At 43.9% G+C, this 20,655-nt stretch overlaps 1 protein-coding gene across 1 annotated transcript in view; it reads left to right on the forward strand.

Moving 5' to 3' along the window:
• The window catches only part of LOC308088312 (ADP-ribosylation factor-like protein 15), a 181,478-nt gene that overhangs the window by 82,278 nt on the left and 78,545 nt on the right, over positions 1–20,655 (forward strand). Inside the window, exon 4 of the mRNA XM_080432716.1 lies at positions 18,018–18,226. Coding sequence (XP_080288842.1) covers positions 18,018–18,226 — 209 coding nt within the window. The remainder of the gene's footprint in view (positions 1–18,017; positions 18,227–20,655) is intronic.

Genomic DNA, 20,655 nt, shown 5'->3' on the forward strand with positions numbered 1-20,655 from the left:
CTCGATGACAGCTGATGAAGTAGTGGTCATAATAAGAGGCACTCATCGCCGCTGTGTTTGAGTGCTCTGGCGGTGGTAAAGACTTGTCAAGGCATTCTATTTGAAGGAGCCTGGCAGATATTTGCGCCTGTAATGTACTTCTCTTGAAGTCTGCGATGTATATATCCATACCTACCATACCAATTAGTTTGCTTTTAATGAGAGGCAGTGGAAATTTTGAAAAGGGGAGAAAAATAAACTGTGTGTTTGCGTATGAACATAATTTTGAGTGTTGATGTAGTGTCACATGCGGGTTAAACTCGGTTGTGCCCGAGTGGGGCTGTGCGTGAATATACTGTACAATATATTTGGTTAAGCAGTGGGAATTCCAAAATGTGTTTGAATGAGAACATTATGTGCATATATTGAACTCAGTGGAGTCCATGTTGCCTTCCATCATTGGCTGTTCACACTCACACACTCACACACACACTCACACACACACACACACACACACACACACACACACACACACACACACACACACACACACACACACACACACACACACACACACACACACACACACAGCCCACCGGGGGAATTACAGTAAGAACATCACAGAACACTAACCAGTCCTCTGTGTGGCCACCATCGAGCAAAGTAAATATGTGAGCACATGTCCTCAGGACAAAACCACGACATTGTACTCAAAGCAACATGGTTCGTATTACTATCAAATGGGACCACAATGCGGCTTGCTTTGCCCAGCAGGGAGGCTGTTCCTCTGTGCAAAGGAAAAGGTCCACCCCAAATTGAAATCATTTGTAAATTGTCATTTGGGCTCAAAGCAGATGCTTCCAGACTGTTCTGATTTTGAGTTCTGAGGCCTTTTTGAAGAAACAGCTGTGGGACGTATGTACATTTGGGGCTTCATGCAAAGATATCACCCTATCAGTCTTGGTCTGTGCCCAGAGAAGGGTGCAGCGCAGATTCTGCAATGGACAGCCCATCGATAACCACTTGAACCCTAGCATCCTTATTCTGGGTATGTCATAGGCTAATATCCTGCGAAATTAGCGACACCTTGCGACTCGTTGTGATCGGCTATTTTCTGCAAAGAGATTCGGTATTGTGGTAAAAGAAAGGAGAGAACCAAGTATAGACCCCTGGGGAACCTGTCAATGAAGTATAGATAGGGATTAAGTGGTTAAGTGGAATCTGGTTTAGCTGAAGTAACTCTGCAATGTAAGGCCCCAGTGTCAACATTACAGCTCTTTAATGCATTAAGACCTGAGGCCGATTCTAAAAATGTCAGTTTTCTGAAAAAACGTATGTGTCAGTGGTTCTCAAACTTTTCCATGTCAAGGACCCCCACAAATTATTGTATGTATTTGGCCACCGACCCTCATCTCAAAATATTTTGTTCCAGGGACCCCCAGAAGCAAAATTGGATTCAAAAGTGTTCGATTTCAAATATATATATATTCAAAGATCTGCACACATTTTTGCTGATCTACAAGCTCATAGTGCGGCATGATCGTGACACGCTATGAGCTTGCATATCTGCTATTTTTGATTAGCCAAAGTAGGAAATGACACAGATGCATTCCCGGTTTTAATGGGTTAAAAAAAAGGATAAAACACACCTGTGTTTGCGGGGTGGCTGATCAACGGTGCTGAATCAAACTTCAATAAGGAAACGTTTCCACACACTCAAAGTTATGGTGCACAGACATTAAGAAAAAAAGTCATGTTTGAGCAGTCCATGCTGCCTTCATCAGGGTTAAGACTGGGTTAAGAGTCTTACTGATGAAGGCAGCATGGACTGTTGAAATGTTGCTTTTGTCTCAATAATGTATCTAGGAATCGAAACCATCATCTCTGTAACGTGTATTCTTTATTGAAGAAACATGGACTTTTCGCAAGTGGGACAGAGTAGAGAAGAATTTAATCATGTGAATCTTGAGAACCACATGGGGGAGCAGCATGGCTTCATGTGGATCTCAGACTTAATGTGGCCAGCCTGCATGTCAGTCGTAGTCGTCTATGACATATCTATAATGTATGACTCCAAATTTGGGAAATGTCTGAGCCCCACTGACTTCCATTATTAAATGACATAAGTATTTATACAAATATGAAACATGAGGCTACAGAAAATGGTCAGCATCAAACATTTCGTGCACGCCATTGCAGTCGGCCAAGGAAGACACTCCACCCTACATCTTTCAAATCTGCCTCATGTTCACGCTATACCAGGGTCATTTACGTTCTGGCCTACAACCCCCCCCCCCTCCCCCGCCCACCATCAAATTAGGTCCAAATAATCATGTCGTGTGACAGTCCTGTGTCAATGAATGTCAAACAGGGTTTTGATATTCCATACCGTTTGCCTGTAATTGGCATGCAACATTTGTGGGAGGGGCCTCTTCCTTACAAAAACATGCCATATACTGTATCATGAACACAACATCCATTCAAAGCCAAATTGTAATGGCATGTCAGGGCTTCTATAAAGCACACCACCACACACCACAGAGCTCCCCTTTGTGGTTATTGTCCTTGCCAGGCCGGATACATTTCGCCCCTGTCTGTCCGTCCATCCGTGTGTCTGTCTATGAGTAGGTAACAGAGTCCTGCAACGGGCCGGATACCCACGGATATCCGACGGGCACCCGCGTTTGACGGGTGAAAACGGGCGAAAAATATACTTTTATTAGTTCACAGGGACAGAGACGGGCGGGTACTGAACTAAACTCGGGTGGGTAACATTTTATTGCGAAAATCAGCACTGTTTCTGCCCAAACAATGTCACTTGTATAACTTAACACAGCACGCCAGTCAGTTGTCTTAACTCACAAAAACATATTGAACATCCTGTTCAACCTTCAAATTTAAATCATATGACAATAATAAACATAAACAACGACAAGTGTGCACTGCGTGTATGCGTGTTCTCGCGCGTGGCTATATATGGAAAGCTCGCTCCTCCGTTCTTCACTTGACGTGCAGTAGTGATGAGCGGGCCAACCCGTAACCCGCGGGTCAACCCGCGGCGCGGGTGGTCGAGTCAGGATTTCAGAGGCAATTATGCGGGCTGCGGGTGAGCGGGTCAGCCGCTCTCACATGCACAAAAAAAAAGAAAAAAAACTATTTTGAACAACATGCTTGTTTATTTAGCCCATGACAATGTTGTGCTACTGTAGACATTTAAAGCGACTTTGGGTACTTAAAAGAGCGCTATATAAATCTGAGCTATTATGATGATGATTATCTTTTTTTTCCCACCGCGGGTCACGGGGCGGGGCGGGTAGAGCCATAGATTTATATATGGGTTCGCGGGGCGGGTTGAGGCGGGTTGGGTTCCGTGGCGGGGCGGGGCGGGTCATGAAAAAACCCGACCTGCACATCACTAACGTGCAGATTTATGAACAAACCTGACCACTGAATGTACCGCTATTGTTGAAGGCTGCTATCTTGTGTTAAAAGCATTTTAACAGACATTTAAATTGAGTGACTGTCTGTAGTAGGCTATTTACAGCATGTAATCACGGGTAACGAGGCAGACAACAGGTCCATTATTTAATGGGCGGGGCGGGTCTGGTTTGTATTTTTATATAATTACGGGTGACGGGTCGGTCTACGGATCTGATTATTGACGGGCGGGGCGGGTGCCAAAATTGTAAAAATTGGACCCGTGCAGGACTCTGGTAGGTAATCTCTGGCACCGCTGGACCGATTGGCGTGAAACTTTGCACACACATTCCCAGTAGGCCAAGGAAGAACCTCCACCCCACATTTTTCTAATTGGCCTCATCGTATAATTATAATTATATAATTCTTGAACCATAGGTTGTACAGTACAATCATAGTTTGTGTTCTCTTCAAAACACATATTCAGTAAATCAAAATTCAGTAAATCATGAACACTCCCAGTAGGCCAAGGTGCCGCTATCACGATGTGGCCTATAACTCTATGATTGACTTCCACAGTTTGCGGGGCCCTGGGAACACATCCCGACCTGGCCGAGACCTGTGTTACGAGGAGCACACCTTTCTAGTTTAATAAATGTTTTTATATATTCCTGGAACATGGAAACCGTGTTTTGCTAATTATGTGGAACGTAATTCCTGGGGATTGGTGCTTGGTGCAGGTCATGCCTCACATACAGTATAGGAACTGTTTACTTAGAAACAGACACGGCTGTGGCTGCAGCTTGATGGGTGTATCAACAGCTGAAGTGTTTTCCACCACACTCTAGCTCCAGCTCGTTCTACAAAGAAGTAAGCCAGCTTTATTATGGGAGGGCTCCTTCGCTCACCCACTTTCCTTCAGCTCAACTTCCCAGGGTTTGATTTGTTAAAAAAATAGAAAAAATAGGGGGGGGTCACTTAAGCCCTATATACTTGTTTATTTTTTTAATTAATGCCGTAATTCATCATACTAGAGACAAAAGTAACAAAATAGCCGATCTACAAGATTGCGTCACGATGGGACACGTTGTGAGCTTGTAGATCGGCTATATATAAGCAACGTGATGCGACACACTGTGAGTTTATAGATCAGCTATTTTTGCTATTCATATAGTCACTGTCGGGTGGAAACGTATGTCCAAAACTGTTACTTTTGAGGAAATGGAAAAATTATCTAATGTAGTTAATTAATGTAGTTTAGTTACAAGCTCTTGTTAATACTTTTATGTCCAATAGTTTTGGACATACATGTCCACCATATAAATAGAAAAAATAGCTGATATATAAACTCACATGTGTGTCACATCACGTTGATCTACTATTTTCTCAGCATTTTCTTTTCTATTTTTGCCCAAAACAGGGACACCAGGGTTTATGTGGTTTAAATAAATTATTAAATTGTGATATTATCAAACATGAATATCAAACATATCAGACATTTCCACAAAATGTCTGACCAGAAGCCAGGATAAAACCTATCCCCACCGGCGATAAAAATGAATGACCAGAGGGGGAATATCAAAAGTAGAGGCATGGATTTTCTCCCCCATCCCCCCCAGTAGATCGAACCCTGCTCCTTCCCGTCATTGTATTGTAACTTCTCCATTTGTAGCAGAGGGTGGGGGGGGGCTGTCTGTTTTTGGTTAGGAAGACTTCAAAGAGGATTGGTCTGACTGTAGTTCAACTTTCAAGAGCGGAACAAAAAGGCCCGATTAGCAACATGTTTGTATTTTGTTCAAGGTAGAATTTTGGAAAGAACCTCAAGCGCGGGAGGCAGACATACACGAGAACGCGTTGTTCGAGCCGACCGTGAATCTGAAACCGTACCGACGTCAGGGCCCAACAGCAAACATGACAGGCCTCAACAGTAGCCTAATGCACACCAAATGGAAATACAGTTCAGTTGATTCCAAAATATGCCAAGTCACTTTTTTGAAAACTACATCATCAAAGTCTGCTTGAATTCATTGCCAAATTTCGGAGACACCGGTCATCAAATGCAAGCGGAAGAGAATAACAGCTTATTGATATGACTGTCTGCTCTTCATGTCTGCTGCATAATCTATTGCTTATGTTTTTTAACAGCCTTACCACCCAGGGTAGTTTATTAGCCCAAAGTCACAATCTGGGGCAAAAGAGAAACTATGTCTGTATTTTGAACACAAGTGTATGAATGACCAGATGCCTGTTCTATTCTTCTCTTTCTTGTCTATCAATAGTTTAGCTATGGCCTCCATGGAATGTTCGATGTTTTGTTTTACAAGCCCACTCCTCTTTTTATGTCAAAAATGTTGTCCCTGGTTGTGGTTTAAGCTGTTTGCCATGTAGCTCTGTTTCAATTTTTTTTGTGTTAATCATGTGGATTTCGTGATCCACATGGGAACGGCGTGGCTCCATTGTGGATCTCAGACTTGACTCCAATGTGGATCTCAGACTTCATGTAGCTTCTGAGGATAAAGGTACAGTACAGTACAGTACAGTATCTCACCAGGGTTACACCAAACTGTTCACATTAAATCAAAAGGGCCACAGTAACAGGGTGCGGAAAATGAGGATCAGAAAAGAATGTGTTATATATATATATATATATATATATATATATATATGTGTATGTGTATATTTATAATGTGTATATATATAATGTGTATATATATATATATATATATATATATATATATATATATATATATATATATAATGTGTGTATATATATATATATATATACAGTGAATCACTGAAAAGCATGCTATGCACTAGCCTGGTAACCATCCCGGTCGCGGAATTCACATTTCACATGGAAATGTGAATTCCACGACCGGGATGGTTTACCTAGCTATGCACAGCACATCTACATGTTCTATAGAGCGTGCCAAAAAACCTGAAGGGGGCGTCAACAAGTGTCTTTTGGTAGCTGCGGACATCTTTGAGGGGTAAAAACCAGGTTGACTTAACATTGCCCAATGGCACGCCCAATGCCTCGCCCCCCGTGGTGACGACACGTTGGCACGCTTAATACATCCATGGTCTATATATTGTTCCTTGATTAATCACGTATGTGCTATACGTACTTCGTCATACTACGAATAGCAAAAATGGCCGTTCTATAAGCTCACAACATGACGCATCGAATTTCAAAGAATTTGAAAAATGTTTAATAACGTTGAAATTCTTTGAACATTGGCTCTAAATAGGGACACCAGGGTTAATGTGGTTAGGTTCACAGCATGGGCCTCCACTACAGGAGCATAGATATGCTTTAACCACTTGAACCCTAACACCCCCCTGTTCTGGGGGGAACATTCGTCATAAATAGCCAATTTTCAAGCTCACATCGCGTTTGTAATGTGTTGTGAGCTTGTAGATCTGCTACTGTATGTCTGCCGAAGAGATTTGGTGTAGAAGGAAAACGAGAGCAGACCAAGTATAGAGCCAACCCAGGTCAGTTTCACTAAGAATAGAGGGTTTAAGTGGTTAAGCTTGTAGATCTGCTATTTTCGGCATGCGACTCCCGGAAGCGGAAGCGCCATGAAAGACGGCCGCATTCGTACAAGCTCCGTAGCATCGCAACGTTTTTCCATCTTTTTAGTATTTTTTAGCCTTCTCTTTTTTCCCTACACCGTCGCGTGTCTAAGGAGTTATGACAGACAAGCACTTATGGACATCAGCACAGCGATTACACACAGAATTCCGGACTTTTTTGCCGAAAACCTCCCGCTCGGCTGGGGGGGGGGTGGGGTACCCTTTGTTCCGGCCGGATCAACAACATACCCCCGTCGAAAAAGACCGTGGCGGCGAGGCACTAGAGCGGGTCTTCTCGTAAGAACAACAAAACGTGGATATAAACCTGCACTGCCTTCAATCCTGCTAGCGAACGTTAGATCTCTGTGTGAATCAAGAACAGTGACCACTATGGACGACTTACTGGCGCGCGTTAAATACAACGCAGAGACGAGGAGGACCTGTGTTGTTGTGCTAACAGAGACGTGGCTAACGGAGTTAGCATCTGATTCTTCTATCACTCCTCCTGGCTTCACCGCGTATAGGAAAGACAGAGACCCTGTACTGAGCGGTAAGCAACGTGGGGGGGGAGTTTGTGCCTTGATCAACAACAACTGGTGCAAAGATGTTAAAATCCTAGACAGTCACTGCTCACCAGACCTTGAACTTTTAATCATAGCCTGCCGTCCTTTCTACCTACCACGCGACTTCAGCATCGTGATTGTAGCCGTTGTTTACATTCATCCTGGAGCTAATAAGGACACAGCTATGAGGGAATTACACCAGGCGATCAGTGCACAAGAAAATCGCCACCCGGACTGCGCAGTCATCTGCCTAGGCGACTTCAACCGGACAGACTTAAAAAAGGTCTTTCCCAAATTCCACCAGCATGTCGCCTGCAGTACCCGTGGTGACAATATTCTTGACCACTGCTACACGCCCTTCAAGGATGGATACAAAGCTCTCCGCCGCCCACCGCTAGGAAGCTCTGACCACGACGCCATCCAGCTGCTACCTGCCTACAAACAGAGGCTAAAAAGGGAGCCGGTCGTTGAGAAGGAAATCCGAATCTGGTCTGAGGACACAGACGCTATGCTACAATCCTGCTTCTACCAGACTGACTGGGGGATGTTTAAGAACGCCGCTGGGAATAACATCAACGAACTCTCAGACTCAGTCACTGGCTTTATCAGCAAGTGCATAGATGACATAGTCCCAAAAAAGACAGTTCGGATCTATCCCAATCAGAAACCATGGATGGACAGCGGAGTACGTGCACATCTGCATGAACGGGACGCTGGTTTCAAATCTGGCGACGTGGAAACGCGCAACACGACGCGCGCGGCCCTAAACAGCGCCATCAGGAAGGCGAAAAAGGCCTACACAAAAAAGATGCAAGACAAACTCAGCAGTGGCGACATCAGGAGCACATGGCAGGCAGTACACACCTTGACAGACTGCAAAACAAGAACCAGAAGCGAGGTGAACCCGCCTGCCTCCCTCCCCAACGAACTGAACACTTTCTACGGCCGGTTTGAGATCAGCTCCAACCGCGGCAGCCAAGCGGGGCCATCAGCAGCACCAGCAGAGGAGAACCCTCCTCTAACCATCTCGGAGAGAGAAGTGCGTACAGCCTTCACACGGGTCAACATCCACAAGGCAGCCGGACCTGATGGGATTCCAGGCCGGGTCCTTAAGACATGTGCAGACCAGCTGGCGGGTGTCTTCGCTGACATCTTTAACCTCTCCCTCTCCCTGGCTGTGGTCCCTGCAGGGTTCAAAATGTCAACCATTGTGCCCATTCCCAAAAAGGCCAAAGTGACATGCCTGAACGACTGGAGACCTGTTGCTCTCACCCCGATCGTCAGCAAGTGTTTCGAGAAACTGGTGAGGGAATACATCAGCTCCACGCTACCTGCCTCGCTGGATCCGTGGCAGTATGCATACCGCAAAAACAGATCCACCGACGACGCTATTGCCATGGCTCTCCACACCGTCCTCTCGCACATGGACAACAAGCTGCTGAAGGACAAATATGTACGTATGCTGTTCGTGGACTACAGCTCAGCATTCAACACCATTGTCCCAGCAATACTTGACAAAAAGCTCAGACACCTAGGGCTACACCCAAGCATGTGCGACTGGATACAGGACTTCTTGTCCAACCGACATCAGGTGGTGAGAATGGGCAGCATCACATCCGACCCCCTGACCCTCAACACCGGAGCACCCCAGGGATGCGTGCTGAGCCCTCTCCTCTACTCCCTGTACACGTATGACTGCATAGCCACACATGTCTCCAACACCATCATAAAGTACGCGGACGACACGACAGTGATAGGCCGAATCGTCAACAACGACGAGTCTGACTACAGAGAGGAGATCAAATCACTGGCACACTGGTGCCGTGAGAACAACCTCTCTCTTAACGTCGACAAGACCAAAGAACTGATCGTGGACTTCAGGAGGCCGCGGAGAGACCATGCGCCCATCCTCATCGACGGTGCTGCAGTGGAAAGGGTCAGCGAGTTCAAGTTCCTCGGAGTACACATCGAGGAGGACCTCAAATGGGAGACGCACTCCACACACGTGAGGAAAAAGGCTCAGCAGCGACTGTACTGGCTCCGCCGCCTGAAGAAGCTCGGAGTAGGACGTCGCATCCTCAGGCTGTACTACAACAGTTCTGTCGAAGGCATCCTAACAGGCTGTGTCACGGCCTGGTACGGGAACTGCACTGCCCGAGAAAAGGTCAGCCTACAACGAGTAGTGCGATCGGCAGAGCGGATAATGGGAATCGAGCTCCCAGCGCTCCAGGAACTGTACAAAAAGCGGTGCGTGGTCAAAGCCAAGCGCATCATCAAGGACAAGCACCACCCAAGTCATAGACTGTTCAACCCCCTACAACGACCGCGACCGGGCAAGGGGCTCTACCGCAGTATCAAGAGTTCCACCACCAGATTTTGGTGTAGTTTCAATCCAGCCGCTGTCAGAATGCTGAATGGGGCATAAGCCTGGATGAGTTCAGCAGCCTGACAGCAGGCGGCGCAGACTTTTCTGGCTCTTCCTGAACACACCTGTGGATTATACCAGGGACAATGACTTGGACTTTAGCCCCCCCCTCGGACACACCTGTGGACTACACCAGGTACAAATGACTTTTTGTTGCACTCCCTCATGGAGCTACATGCGGATTATACTAGGGTCAGTCCACTCTAGGTGGACACGCACTGACCTTTTGCACCTTAATCCCTTGTATAACGCACTGACTTTTTTTGGGTCTTTTTATTGTGCTCCTTAAGCACCTTAACGTCCTTGTCTATCATGCACAGTATAAGTATAACATGCACAGTACAATACATTGCTGCTATGCTCAGGCACCTTAGTTTAGTTTTTTTAGTTTTATTTATTATCTCAGGTAATTTGTAAATATGTAGATAACTTGTCTGGCCTTCTGTTGCTCTCTTGTTTTTGATCTCCTTCCCACCTGCCCCCCACCCTCTTCTTCTCCCCCCCCCCTCTTCTTTCTATGGAAACTAACGTTGCGATGGGAACGATGTACAAAAAAGAATTTCACCCACTTTTTTACCTTGTAAACCTGTGATGTGACAATAAAACTGATTCTGATTCTGATTCTGATTCTGATTCTGGTATGACGGAGTATATAATGTGAGCATTATGCTTTATCATTTAAGTGTACTCGAATCTAAACTGTGAACATTGAGATATCAGTCATACTAATCTGTGGAACTTTCAGATGTTGTGCTTTGAATGAAGGCACTTACTGTATGTTTATCCAAATTGCCTTTGTTCATGTAATGGAAATTTCATGTTAATCTAACATATATTTGTGGATATTTCAGAGTCTGGCTTGATTCAATTCATACTTCATGGTCAAAGCCAACACAATGAATGAATTAGCCCCGTGTTTCACAAACATAGGGCCCGTTTTCATGGGTCGACTCGCAAGTCGCGAGTAAATATCCAGTAAAAAACTAAACAAAAAAATAGCAGATCTCCAAGTTAACAGCGCATTCTGATGTGGCCACTGTGAGCTTGTAGATCGGCTATTTTCACAATTCATGAAACAGTGCTTAAGTGATTAATTGATATTATCAATTAATTGATAATATTGTACTTTTGGGTCCCGGTGGGACACCAAATTTCTCTTTTGGGTTTCGAGCTGAAAGCGTTTGCGAACCCCTGGATTAGCCAATCACAGAGTACAATCCATGTATGAATCAGTGAGGATGAATAAGGATAATTCCTTTTAACAGGACGTTCATGAAAGTCCTTGCGGGCTTGTTTCCAATGAGGGCCTGTGAGCAATTAGGTGTTAAGAGTCTTGCTCAGGGACAAATTTCATTTCATCGACACATATGCTGGCGTGGCCTGGAATCGTACCTGGGGCAACCAGGGCCTCTGGCTCCCTAGGCGGGCTCACTAACCACTCAGCTATGGCCGCCCCTTAATGAGTGACATCATCCTTCCATTCATTCATAAGTTCACTTTGCCCTTTCACTGTACTGTACTGTACATACAGTACTGTACTGTAGGTCGTTTTGAGTGCACAAGGTTAAAACATATACAGTATGTCATGCAAGGTCCTGGAGAAAGCAAGGACCAAACTACAGTAAGTAAGAAAAAGAGGAAATGGATGAATTAAACATTCATCACTAATTGGCTCTAGTCTTATAGTGTTCCTTTAACCATTTTCAACCTGATATCCCTTTTTGCCATTATAGGCAAAACATTTCTAAAATTGTGTAAACAAAAACTTCTTATTTTATTTTAATGTTTTAAGTGGTTAATTAACAATAAGTAACGGTATGCAGTAGAGCAGACAGCACCCCCTAAAGATCTAGATGTGACGTTTGGAAATCCTCCTCTTAGACCAATAGGTGGCAGAAGTTGCCAGTGAGATCCACTGAAACATGACTGACATTCCGTCCGATTTCCAGGCAAAGATGAGAGAAACTTCCCAGGCAATCTCTCAAGTGCCACTTTGTCTGATAACTTTCCACTCCAATGGGAGGTGTGAGGACTGTGGAGTGGGGGAGGAAGGAAGGAAGGAAGGAAGGAAGGAAGGAAGGAAGGAAGGAAGGAAGGAAGGAAGGAAGGAAGGAAGGAAAGAAAGAAGAGGGGTAAATGTCATGGAAGCATTGCGTGATGTTTAGACACTTGGCAGCCTCACACTTCATCACTGCTTGGCAATTACCTCTATGAGCAACAACAACGAAAACATGAAGGCAAATAAAGCGACCACAGTAAAGCACGGAGGAGGGCAATACTGACAAATTGGACATGTTGTAGTTTTTCTCATACAGTATAGACCAGTGTTGATTTCGTCGACTAAAACTGTATCGAAAAATGTTCGTCGACTACCTTTTCTCACTGACAAAAACGAAATAAAAACGAAATAAAAACTAAGCTATGATGACTATAACTATGACTAAATATACTGACAATTTCGTCAACAAATAAAAACTAGACTAAAATGTCAGGGCGGGACTAGTGGAGAAGAGATCCAGTAGAACTAAGACAAGTCATTTTATGCTTGGTTGTGTGCAGGTGTTACTCTCCGAAAATAGCCTATCTAATAGCCAAGCTCACAACGTGAGCTTGTAGATCTGCTATTTTCAGCACACAGCTGAGTATGAATCAGGCATTTCGATGCCACCTAGGCCCGCCAAAATACATTTTAGTCGACTAAAATCTAATATTTTGTCAACTAAAACTAAAACATTTCAGATGACTAAAATATGACTAAAACTAAACAGAATTGTATTCAAAAGACTAAAACTAAATCAAAATGTGCTGTCAAAATCAACACTGGTATAGGCATGCCCTTTGTACTAAATCAATGTGTTTGAGTGATCATTTGTGTCAGCACTGACTGACTGACCTTTATTGATACCATGGGGTTGATTTATTTGCCAATGGCAGTACAGCTGTAAGAAATACAGGGCAGATACAGAAAAATCTGCCCTGTACTAGGAAAAGGAAAGAAGTACCAGACACATGCTTACTACAGAACAGAAATACCTTGCCTGCCCTCCACACATGGACTTTAAGTACAGTAATAAACAGTATCAGTACAATGTACAGTATCTATCATATACTGTACATGTACATTATGAGATTGACTTTGGAAAGAAATATGGCCCCATTTATACATAGAAAAACATGCAAGCATAAAGTAGGCAAAGTGGCAGTTCAGAAATAAAAGGCGAACTGCAGGTAAAAAATCACACCCAGTGTGAAGTGGGCGGTGTGGTCATCACAGTGGTCATCATAGTGATGGAAGCTCACTTCCAAAAAATATTGATTTTTTGGAAGTGCATAATCCTATTTATAGGTTATTAATGTCATCATGTGTCTCCCTAGCCAATCACAGTGCTGAATAGAGTCAGCCAATAGAGTCAGCCAACCACAGTACAGGAAAGTGGGCCAAGTGGGCCAATCACAGTGCAGGAAACTAATACTAATGAGGTGTCCCAACCCCACTTATAGGGGCGGCTACACCACCCAAAAAGTATATTTAGTTTTTGTAGATAGGATAGTGAAGAGACCGGAAGCTGGGGGCAGAGAGGGAAAATGGTGACATACTGTAGGTTATGTGTCTAGACGGAATCTAAGCGTGAACATTGTGGTCATGTGGTCAGTTAACCTGTGCATCCCCAGTAAAGTATTAATGAAAGAATAATGTCAAGTATAAATTAATAGATGCACACAAGTAACTGAAAATTCATCTTTTTATCCACCACCTAGCCTATACGTATGTTCGATGTGCATGTGACTACTTTTTGCGACTACTTTTTATACACACAAGTAACTGGGCACTGACTTTTGAATCTTTACATACAGTACATATGTGAAAACCGTATTCAAGTTAATGAATGCATGTTTTAGTGTCAGCATTGTTTACAATTGAAAATGACTGTTTGGCGTAGAGCATGAAGTAAGAATAGTAGCTGGGATATGAAAAAACTGGTGTTGCTTCACTGTCACGGCAGTTGTATTTGTAACACATTTGCCTTTGATATGGAATCTATTCCAAACTCAATAAAATACAATAATGGGTAAATGCTGTGGTTAACCGCTTAGCAGTTCAAGAGAGGGCTCTTCTACACACGGAAGTTTTCCAAATCCAGACTCTGGGATGTCCTTAGAATTCGTGGTCCATTCGGGGACTAGCAGAGGGAAGATGTCTGAGCCTCTGGTGGTGTAGAGTTTAGTCCAGGGGAGTATGGAGAAGTTTAGAATTTATTAGGTTTAGGGACTAAACATCTGAGGTTGGAGTATAAGGGGTATTTTGTGGATGCATTGAAAAGTGAGGACAAAGGCTGGAGGAGATGGGGAGTCAGGGATTGTAGTGAACATAGGGTGGGGTGTGATGGGTTATTTTCACACTCTCATTGGGATCCGTGCAGTGCTGTTCTGGAAAATCCTGCCTGAGATCAGCAGAAGAAGAACATTTGTCAAAACCAATGTTGTGAAGAGGTGGGGGAGAGGTTTAAGGCGGTCATCATTTACAGTTGGCTGTCATCAGCATAGCAGCAGAATGAAGTGCTATACAGGCCGACAATGTCACAGGTGGCTAGCATGTAGAGAATAAACAGGACAGGTACAAATACTGACCCATGAAAAACCCTGCAGGGGATGAGTTGTGTCTGGCACCTGCCTGCAACCTTCCAGTGAGACAGATTCAAAGCTTTCGGCACAGGTATATATTAAGGGAAACTTTCCATTGCTGTGGCAAATCAATATTACTGGCCACACCATTGTAACCACTTGCTCAGGAACAATTATCAAGAATTGACCCTGTAATAGAGAAAAACACATCTGGGCCTATTCCATATCCCATGTGTAAATCAGTAAATAGAGTACTATAACTAGATACTATGAAGACATTGTTCATTATTAATATATTTATAATGGTCATTGCAAAATAAATACTTCATTCTGATTGTAGGAGGATGAAATATCTGCTATGAGTATTATTTTCATAATGCACTTTCTGCTTGTCTGTCAAACTATCTCTCCCTTCTCCTGTCGTCGGCTATCACTCTCCCTCAAATATTCTGTTTGTTTTCTTTTCTTCGTAACCAGTTTTTTTGCCCGATATGTGGCTGGTTACTGGTGGTTCTAAAAACATTTTTTTTACCACACACATGAATCGATTAATTAAGTAACATCGCTTTTTGCCGCTGCAAGACTGCAGTGAACACGCATGTCTCACGGGATAGAGCAAGTGAACTGCAGGTGCGCTCTGCTGGGCTGACTTATCTGCTTTCCATCCAACTGTGACATCGGGCTCACGAAGCGCTATTGTAGCGATAATTAACAAGACAACATTATTTTTACTGGCCGAAGTGGGCAAGTGGATGGTGCATTCTGCTGGCCTGTATAGTTTAAATAGTAGTTCTGGGCCAGCAGGCCATTTATGTCTATCCCTGCAAGGTGTGTGTGTGTGTGTATGATATGTAGCGTAGTAGATGGATATAGCTTTATTATCCGGCGGGGGAAATTCAGTCGCCCAGAGGCGTAGTAGTGGCATTGTCAAACCAAACGTATTACTCACTTCAACTGGAATCAACATGAGAGATGGATAGATACTTTATTGATCCCGAAGGAAATGTCTGACAATAAATTCCAGCAGTGATTGAGGACTATGGCCATGCCCCTTAAAGGGACTTTGAGAAGTTTGTTAAACACTTGTTTGTGCCCAGAGGTGCGTCTCTCAGCCATCTGGTTTCATTTTATTCCGTTTTAGTGACTGAACCAGTGGATTCAGCTGGAGAACGTGACTTCTCATGTTTTGACAGTTCTCAGAGATGTTTCATAATTGGAATGACAACGTTTTATTTGTATTTTTTATTTTGCTTTAGCCGGTCTGCTTTTTAGTTGTCTTTCATAAAGAGAGCGGGGCGGCCTCTCTTCCCTCCCCCAGGTCTTGCCCACAATGTCAGTGAAAGGGAAACGGCATGGAATGGGGGGTGGGGGGGTGTCAAGGGGGACAGGAATGACTCACTTTGTGAGCATGTAGGTCTCTTCCTCAAATTACTTACACTAACAAATAAAGTTGTGGCGCACTGAACCTTGGTGAGCGGATGTGCTTGCCCCAAATTACCTCACAGAAAAAGGAACCATATGTTGTTCACTATAAATCGAACGGGGGGGAGGGGACGGTATTTGTATCCCACACTCACTGTGGGGAATTGAAAATAATCCCGGACTGTGTTTGAATAATTCAAAGGGTTACTGTTCTTACTTTGAAGATATACAAGGTCTTTTGTGTTGTAACAGTGGCTTGGGGAGCTGCTGAGATGTTTGGCGTGCAAAGTGGCAGTTGAAGCCTCACACTGTAAAAATTCAGTGGTTTTTTGGGTTTGACTGAAAACAGAGGGAAACTCCGTTGTTTTGTTTTTATACCTTGTGAATTCGTTGAATTGTGAATTATCCCGTACTATGTGTGCCAATTGTTTTCATAGTCATCATTCCAGAGTTTCCACTCAAAATCCCCCCTCTCTCACTTGCCTTTCCTGTCTCTGTTCAGTGTCTATTGTAATAAAGCAGAAATGCCAAAACATAATCTTAATTTTTATAAATTTGGGAGAAGCAGTGTTGATTTAAGTCAAATTAAATTGAGGATTTTTCTGCGCAATGTCAACATCAAGAACACATACAAATTAATATCTGTTGCTCCTGTTGCTTACACTGACATCAGCATAAATATTATCCTCATTATAAAATGTAATATTGTTGTCTCCGCCAGGCCGAAAGGCATAGCGAGAGAGTATGTTTTGCCCCCTGTCCGTCCGTCCGTCCGTCTGTGACCAGCTAATCTCCAGCACCGTTGGCTTGATCGCAGCGAAACTGTGCACACACACTCCCTGGATGCCAATTCAGAACCTCTGCCCCAAATATTTCTCATGGGCCTTTTATAGCGCCACCAGGAGGCAGATTTATGCAAAACATATTTTTTGACAGTACTCCTACAGATTTTGGCCAAAAATCACGCAAATCGGTACACAGTATCTCTAGAGTCATTAAACGAAACGGGTCTTTCAGATTTTTCATATTCCATCCTGATTGGCTAAAAATGTCTTCCAAAGTTTGCAGGAGTGCTCCGTTTTGAACAAAATGCCTCAAATCATGAACACAGCATGCAATTTCCGTGAAATTAAGCACGCACATTCCCATTAGGCCAAGGAAGAAATGGCATTTGAAAATGTTTAAATTAGCCTCATGGTGGTGCTATAACAGGCCGATTTGTGTTTTTACCTATAACTGCACCGATCTGTGTAAAACTTTGTATGCGAACTCCTTAGAGGTCCGAAAGGTCAAACTGTCCACGCACATTCACACTATGTTAAAAGGATAAAGGATAATTCCTTTTAACAGGTCGTTCATGAAAGGCCTTGCGGTCTTGTTTCCAATGAGAACCTGTGAGCAATTGGGGTTAAGAGTCTTGCTCAGGGACAAATTTCATATCATCGGCACATATGCTGGGATAGCCTGGAATCGAACCTGGGGCAACCAGGGCCTCTGGTTCCCTAGGCGGGCTCACTAACCACTCAGCTATGGCCGCCCCATGTTGAGGAACAAATGCCACCCATTTAACATTGGCCTGTTATAGCGCCACCAGCAGGTCTAATTTTGCAAAACAAATGTTTTTAACGAAATGCCTCAAATCATGAATGCAGTCAGTGTCCGATTGCCGTGCAAGGCCTAAGAAGAAATGGCACCCTTTTCACATTGGCCTATTATAGCGCCACCAGGAGGCCACAATAACCTACCTGACCTGGCGGAGACCTGTGCTCCGAGGAGCACTTTTTCTAGTTTGAACTTGTTTGATTTAGTTTTGTCAGCATTAACATAGTATCACAGACTTGTAGACTACAATCCGTGTTTTACTCATTGCAACTTTAATGCACAAATTAATTATGTGACGATAAAAGCATATTTTGGTGGAAATAGTCACTATTAAGAGAGAGGGAAGTGGGAGTTGTTGTTGTTTTTAGTTCTGTTCTTTTACCTCCACTTACCTCGTCTTGCTGCAGGAGCCGACAACATCAAGAAATACTGGAGCCGTTACTACCAGGGATCGCAGGGTGTGGTCTTCGTCCTGGACAGCGCGTCTTCAGACGAAGACCTGGAGGCGGCGCGCAATGAACTCCACTCGGCCCTGCAGCACCCGCAGCTCTGCACACTGCCCTTCCTCATCCTGGCCAATCACCAGGACAAGCCTGCTGCACGGACGCCAAACCAGGTAGTTGAGCACTCCTGCCGGATCTTTATATTCCAGTCAGTGTTGTCATTGCCATGCTTATCATAAGCGACTTTGGGCTTGTTTTTCTGTAAAGTTGCTTGTAAATATTGGTAGTTGCGGCGGTGGCGTTTTTTTTTTGGGTTGTTTCTAAAGTGTAGTTGCTTATTTGGGCTTTCTTCCTAATTGGTTAATACAGTGGTTCTCAATTTTCAAGTGAAGGACCCCCAAATTAACATGTATTTGTCCACGGACCCCCATCTGAAAAGATGTTGTGCCAGGGAGCGCCATACAAGATGTGTGTATTTAAAATGTTTCAAAAATATTACACATTGTTCAATTGTTTTCTCGATAAAAAAAAAATAGCAGATCTACAAGCTCACAACGCGTCGCATCGCGACGCGTTGTGAGCTTGTAGATCGGCTATTTTCAAATAGTCGCTTGTTTTCATATACCTGGTTGGTTGTTGCTCTCTCGCAAAGTCTGGCAACACTGATTCCAGTTCATTTGGTACATTCCCCGCGTGCAAGCGAGGCACCATCTCCATGGAGAGATTTGTCTTGGACATATATGTGATATTCCTTCCACATGTTGATTTCAGGCATCAAAGTAAAAACCATTACATACAGACAGTTATTCATGTCATCCATATACACACACCATGGCATTCACATCCACATACTGTGTGCACATACACACTCATCATCTTGTCAGTTGGCACCCACACAGTGATTCATCCAGTAGCAGGTATGTTCAGGCAGAAGACTGAAACGACATGATATAGATAAGAATGAAGTGTGTAAGACGGCAAATTTTGTTTCTATAGAGCCTGGAGTAGAAGACAAGCCCAGCTTTTCAAGTAGGTTCATGCCGGGTCTCCTGTTAAGATGTGAATTAACAGGCCCAATTACAAGGGTGTTCTATTTTAGGTTGTATTATTAATTTGCCCTGTACATAAGTTGGATGTTTTAGTTGGTTATTTCTTTGAACATGGTGAATTGTCATGTCGGTTCATTGTTTGTTGAATGAAATGGGAAAGTGTCCTTTAAGTCCATGTGGGCTGGGCTTCCTTGGAAGCATGACACTCACGCTCTTTATTGTGCACGGAGGTTTGTGCACGACTGTTCTCGCCAAACCTGGCCGCAGCGGGATGTCTGGTCAATGCGTTTCCGCCCGGAGCGGAAAAAAAGCACGGCCGGTCATTCATTAACGTGGGAGCGGTGTCCGTTTCAAGCGTAATTGAATAGAATTGGTATCTCGACCTGAAAATGTATTTTCTGTTAAAGAGCTCGGGAGACTCCCGTCACTGAACAAACACTGTATCCGAATGTAGAGCTTTCCATTTTACATGTCTTTTTTCTTTTTACAAAACCATTCACCAATCACTTACACCCTCCTTAATGGGAATAAAATGTTTAACTAGAAAGGTGTGTGTGCACAGTAGTGTGCAAATCTACACCAGGAGGCATGAGCTAACAATAGTGATGATGATGCAGTGGAATCTCTACATGCAGCCATGAAAGTAGCACGGCAAGTGAGTACCAGTTGTGCATCCTCACCTCTGCCTCCTTGTCTCTCTCATAACACATTCATTGTCTACCTACGTCTCTCCATCTTACTCTCAGATGAGGGTCAGTAATTCAAATTTCTCTGTAAGTCTTATTGTTGATTCCTGATGTCAATTATGTTTGAGAGAGGCAGTCACTGGCATTATAGCTCCACAAGTTGACAGTTAATTGTACATATACTGTAGGATGAGATGTACACAGATGTACACAGAGAGAGAGAGAGAGAGAGAGAGAGAGAGAGAGAGAGAGAGAGAGAGAGAGAGAGAGAGAGAGAGAGAGAGAGAGAGAGAGAGAGAGAGAGAAGAGAGAGAGAGAGAGAGAGAGAGAGAGAGAGAGAGAGAGAGAGAGAGAGAGAGAGAGAGAGAGAGAGAGAGAGAGAGATGAGAGAGAGAGAGAGAGAGAGAGAGAGAGAACCCTCTCGACCAATGCACACACATCACATGACATATCCCTATCCCTCTCTCTCTGTGTCTGTCTGTCTCATCGACCTCTGGTCTGATGTCACACACAATCCCCCCCCCTCTCTCCCTCCATCCCTCTCTCTGAGCTCTGGTCTGACTTCACAAACCGTAGCCTTACAACGGTGATCTCCATATATGGGTGTTTGTCCATATTTGGTCATAATCCAGGACCACAGGCAAGACAAAGCCAGACAACTTTTATAGTAGACATTTGCATGTCTGTGATGGGCTATTACAGTATGCCAATCACAATTAAGTTATTATCCACTTAGCGTCCTTATTCTGGGATCAACATTCCGCGAACACATTAAGTTCACAACAGTTGATCAACGATATATCGGCTGCAGTATATTCATTTAGTGTTGACGGAAAAAAGGAGCGGCCTTAGTATAAAGCCTGACTA

Source organism: Gymnoscopelus braueri (genome assembly GCF_963280865.1).
Source record: "Gymnoscopelus braueri genome assembly, chromosome: 7".
Taxonomy (NCBI): Eukaryota; Metazoa; Chordata; class Actinopteri; order Myctophiformes; family Myctophidae; genus Gymnoscopelus; species Gymnoscopelus braueri.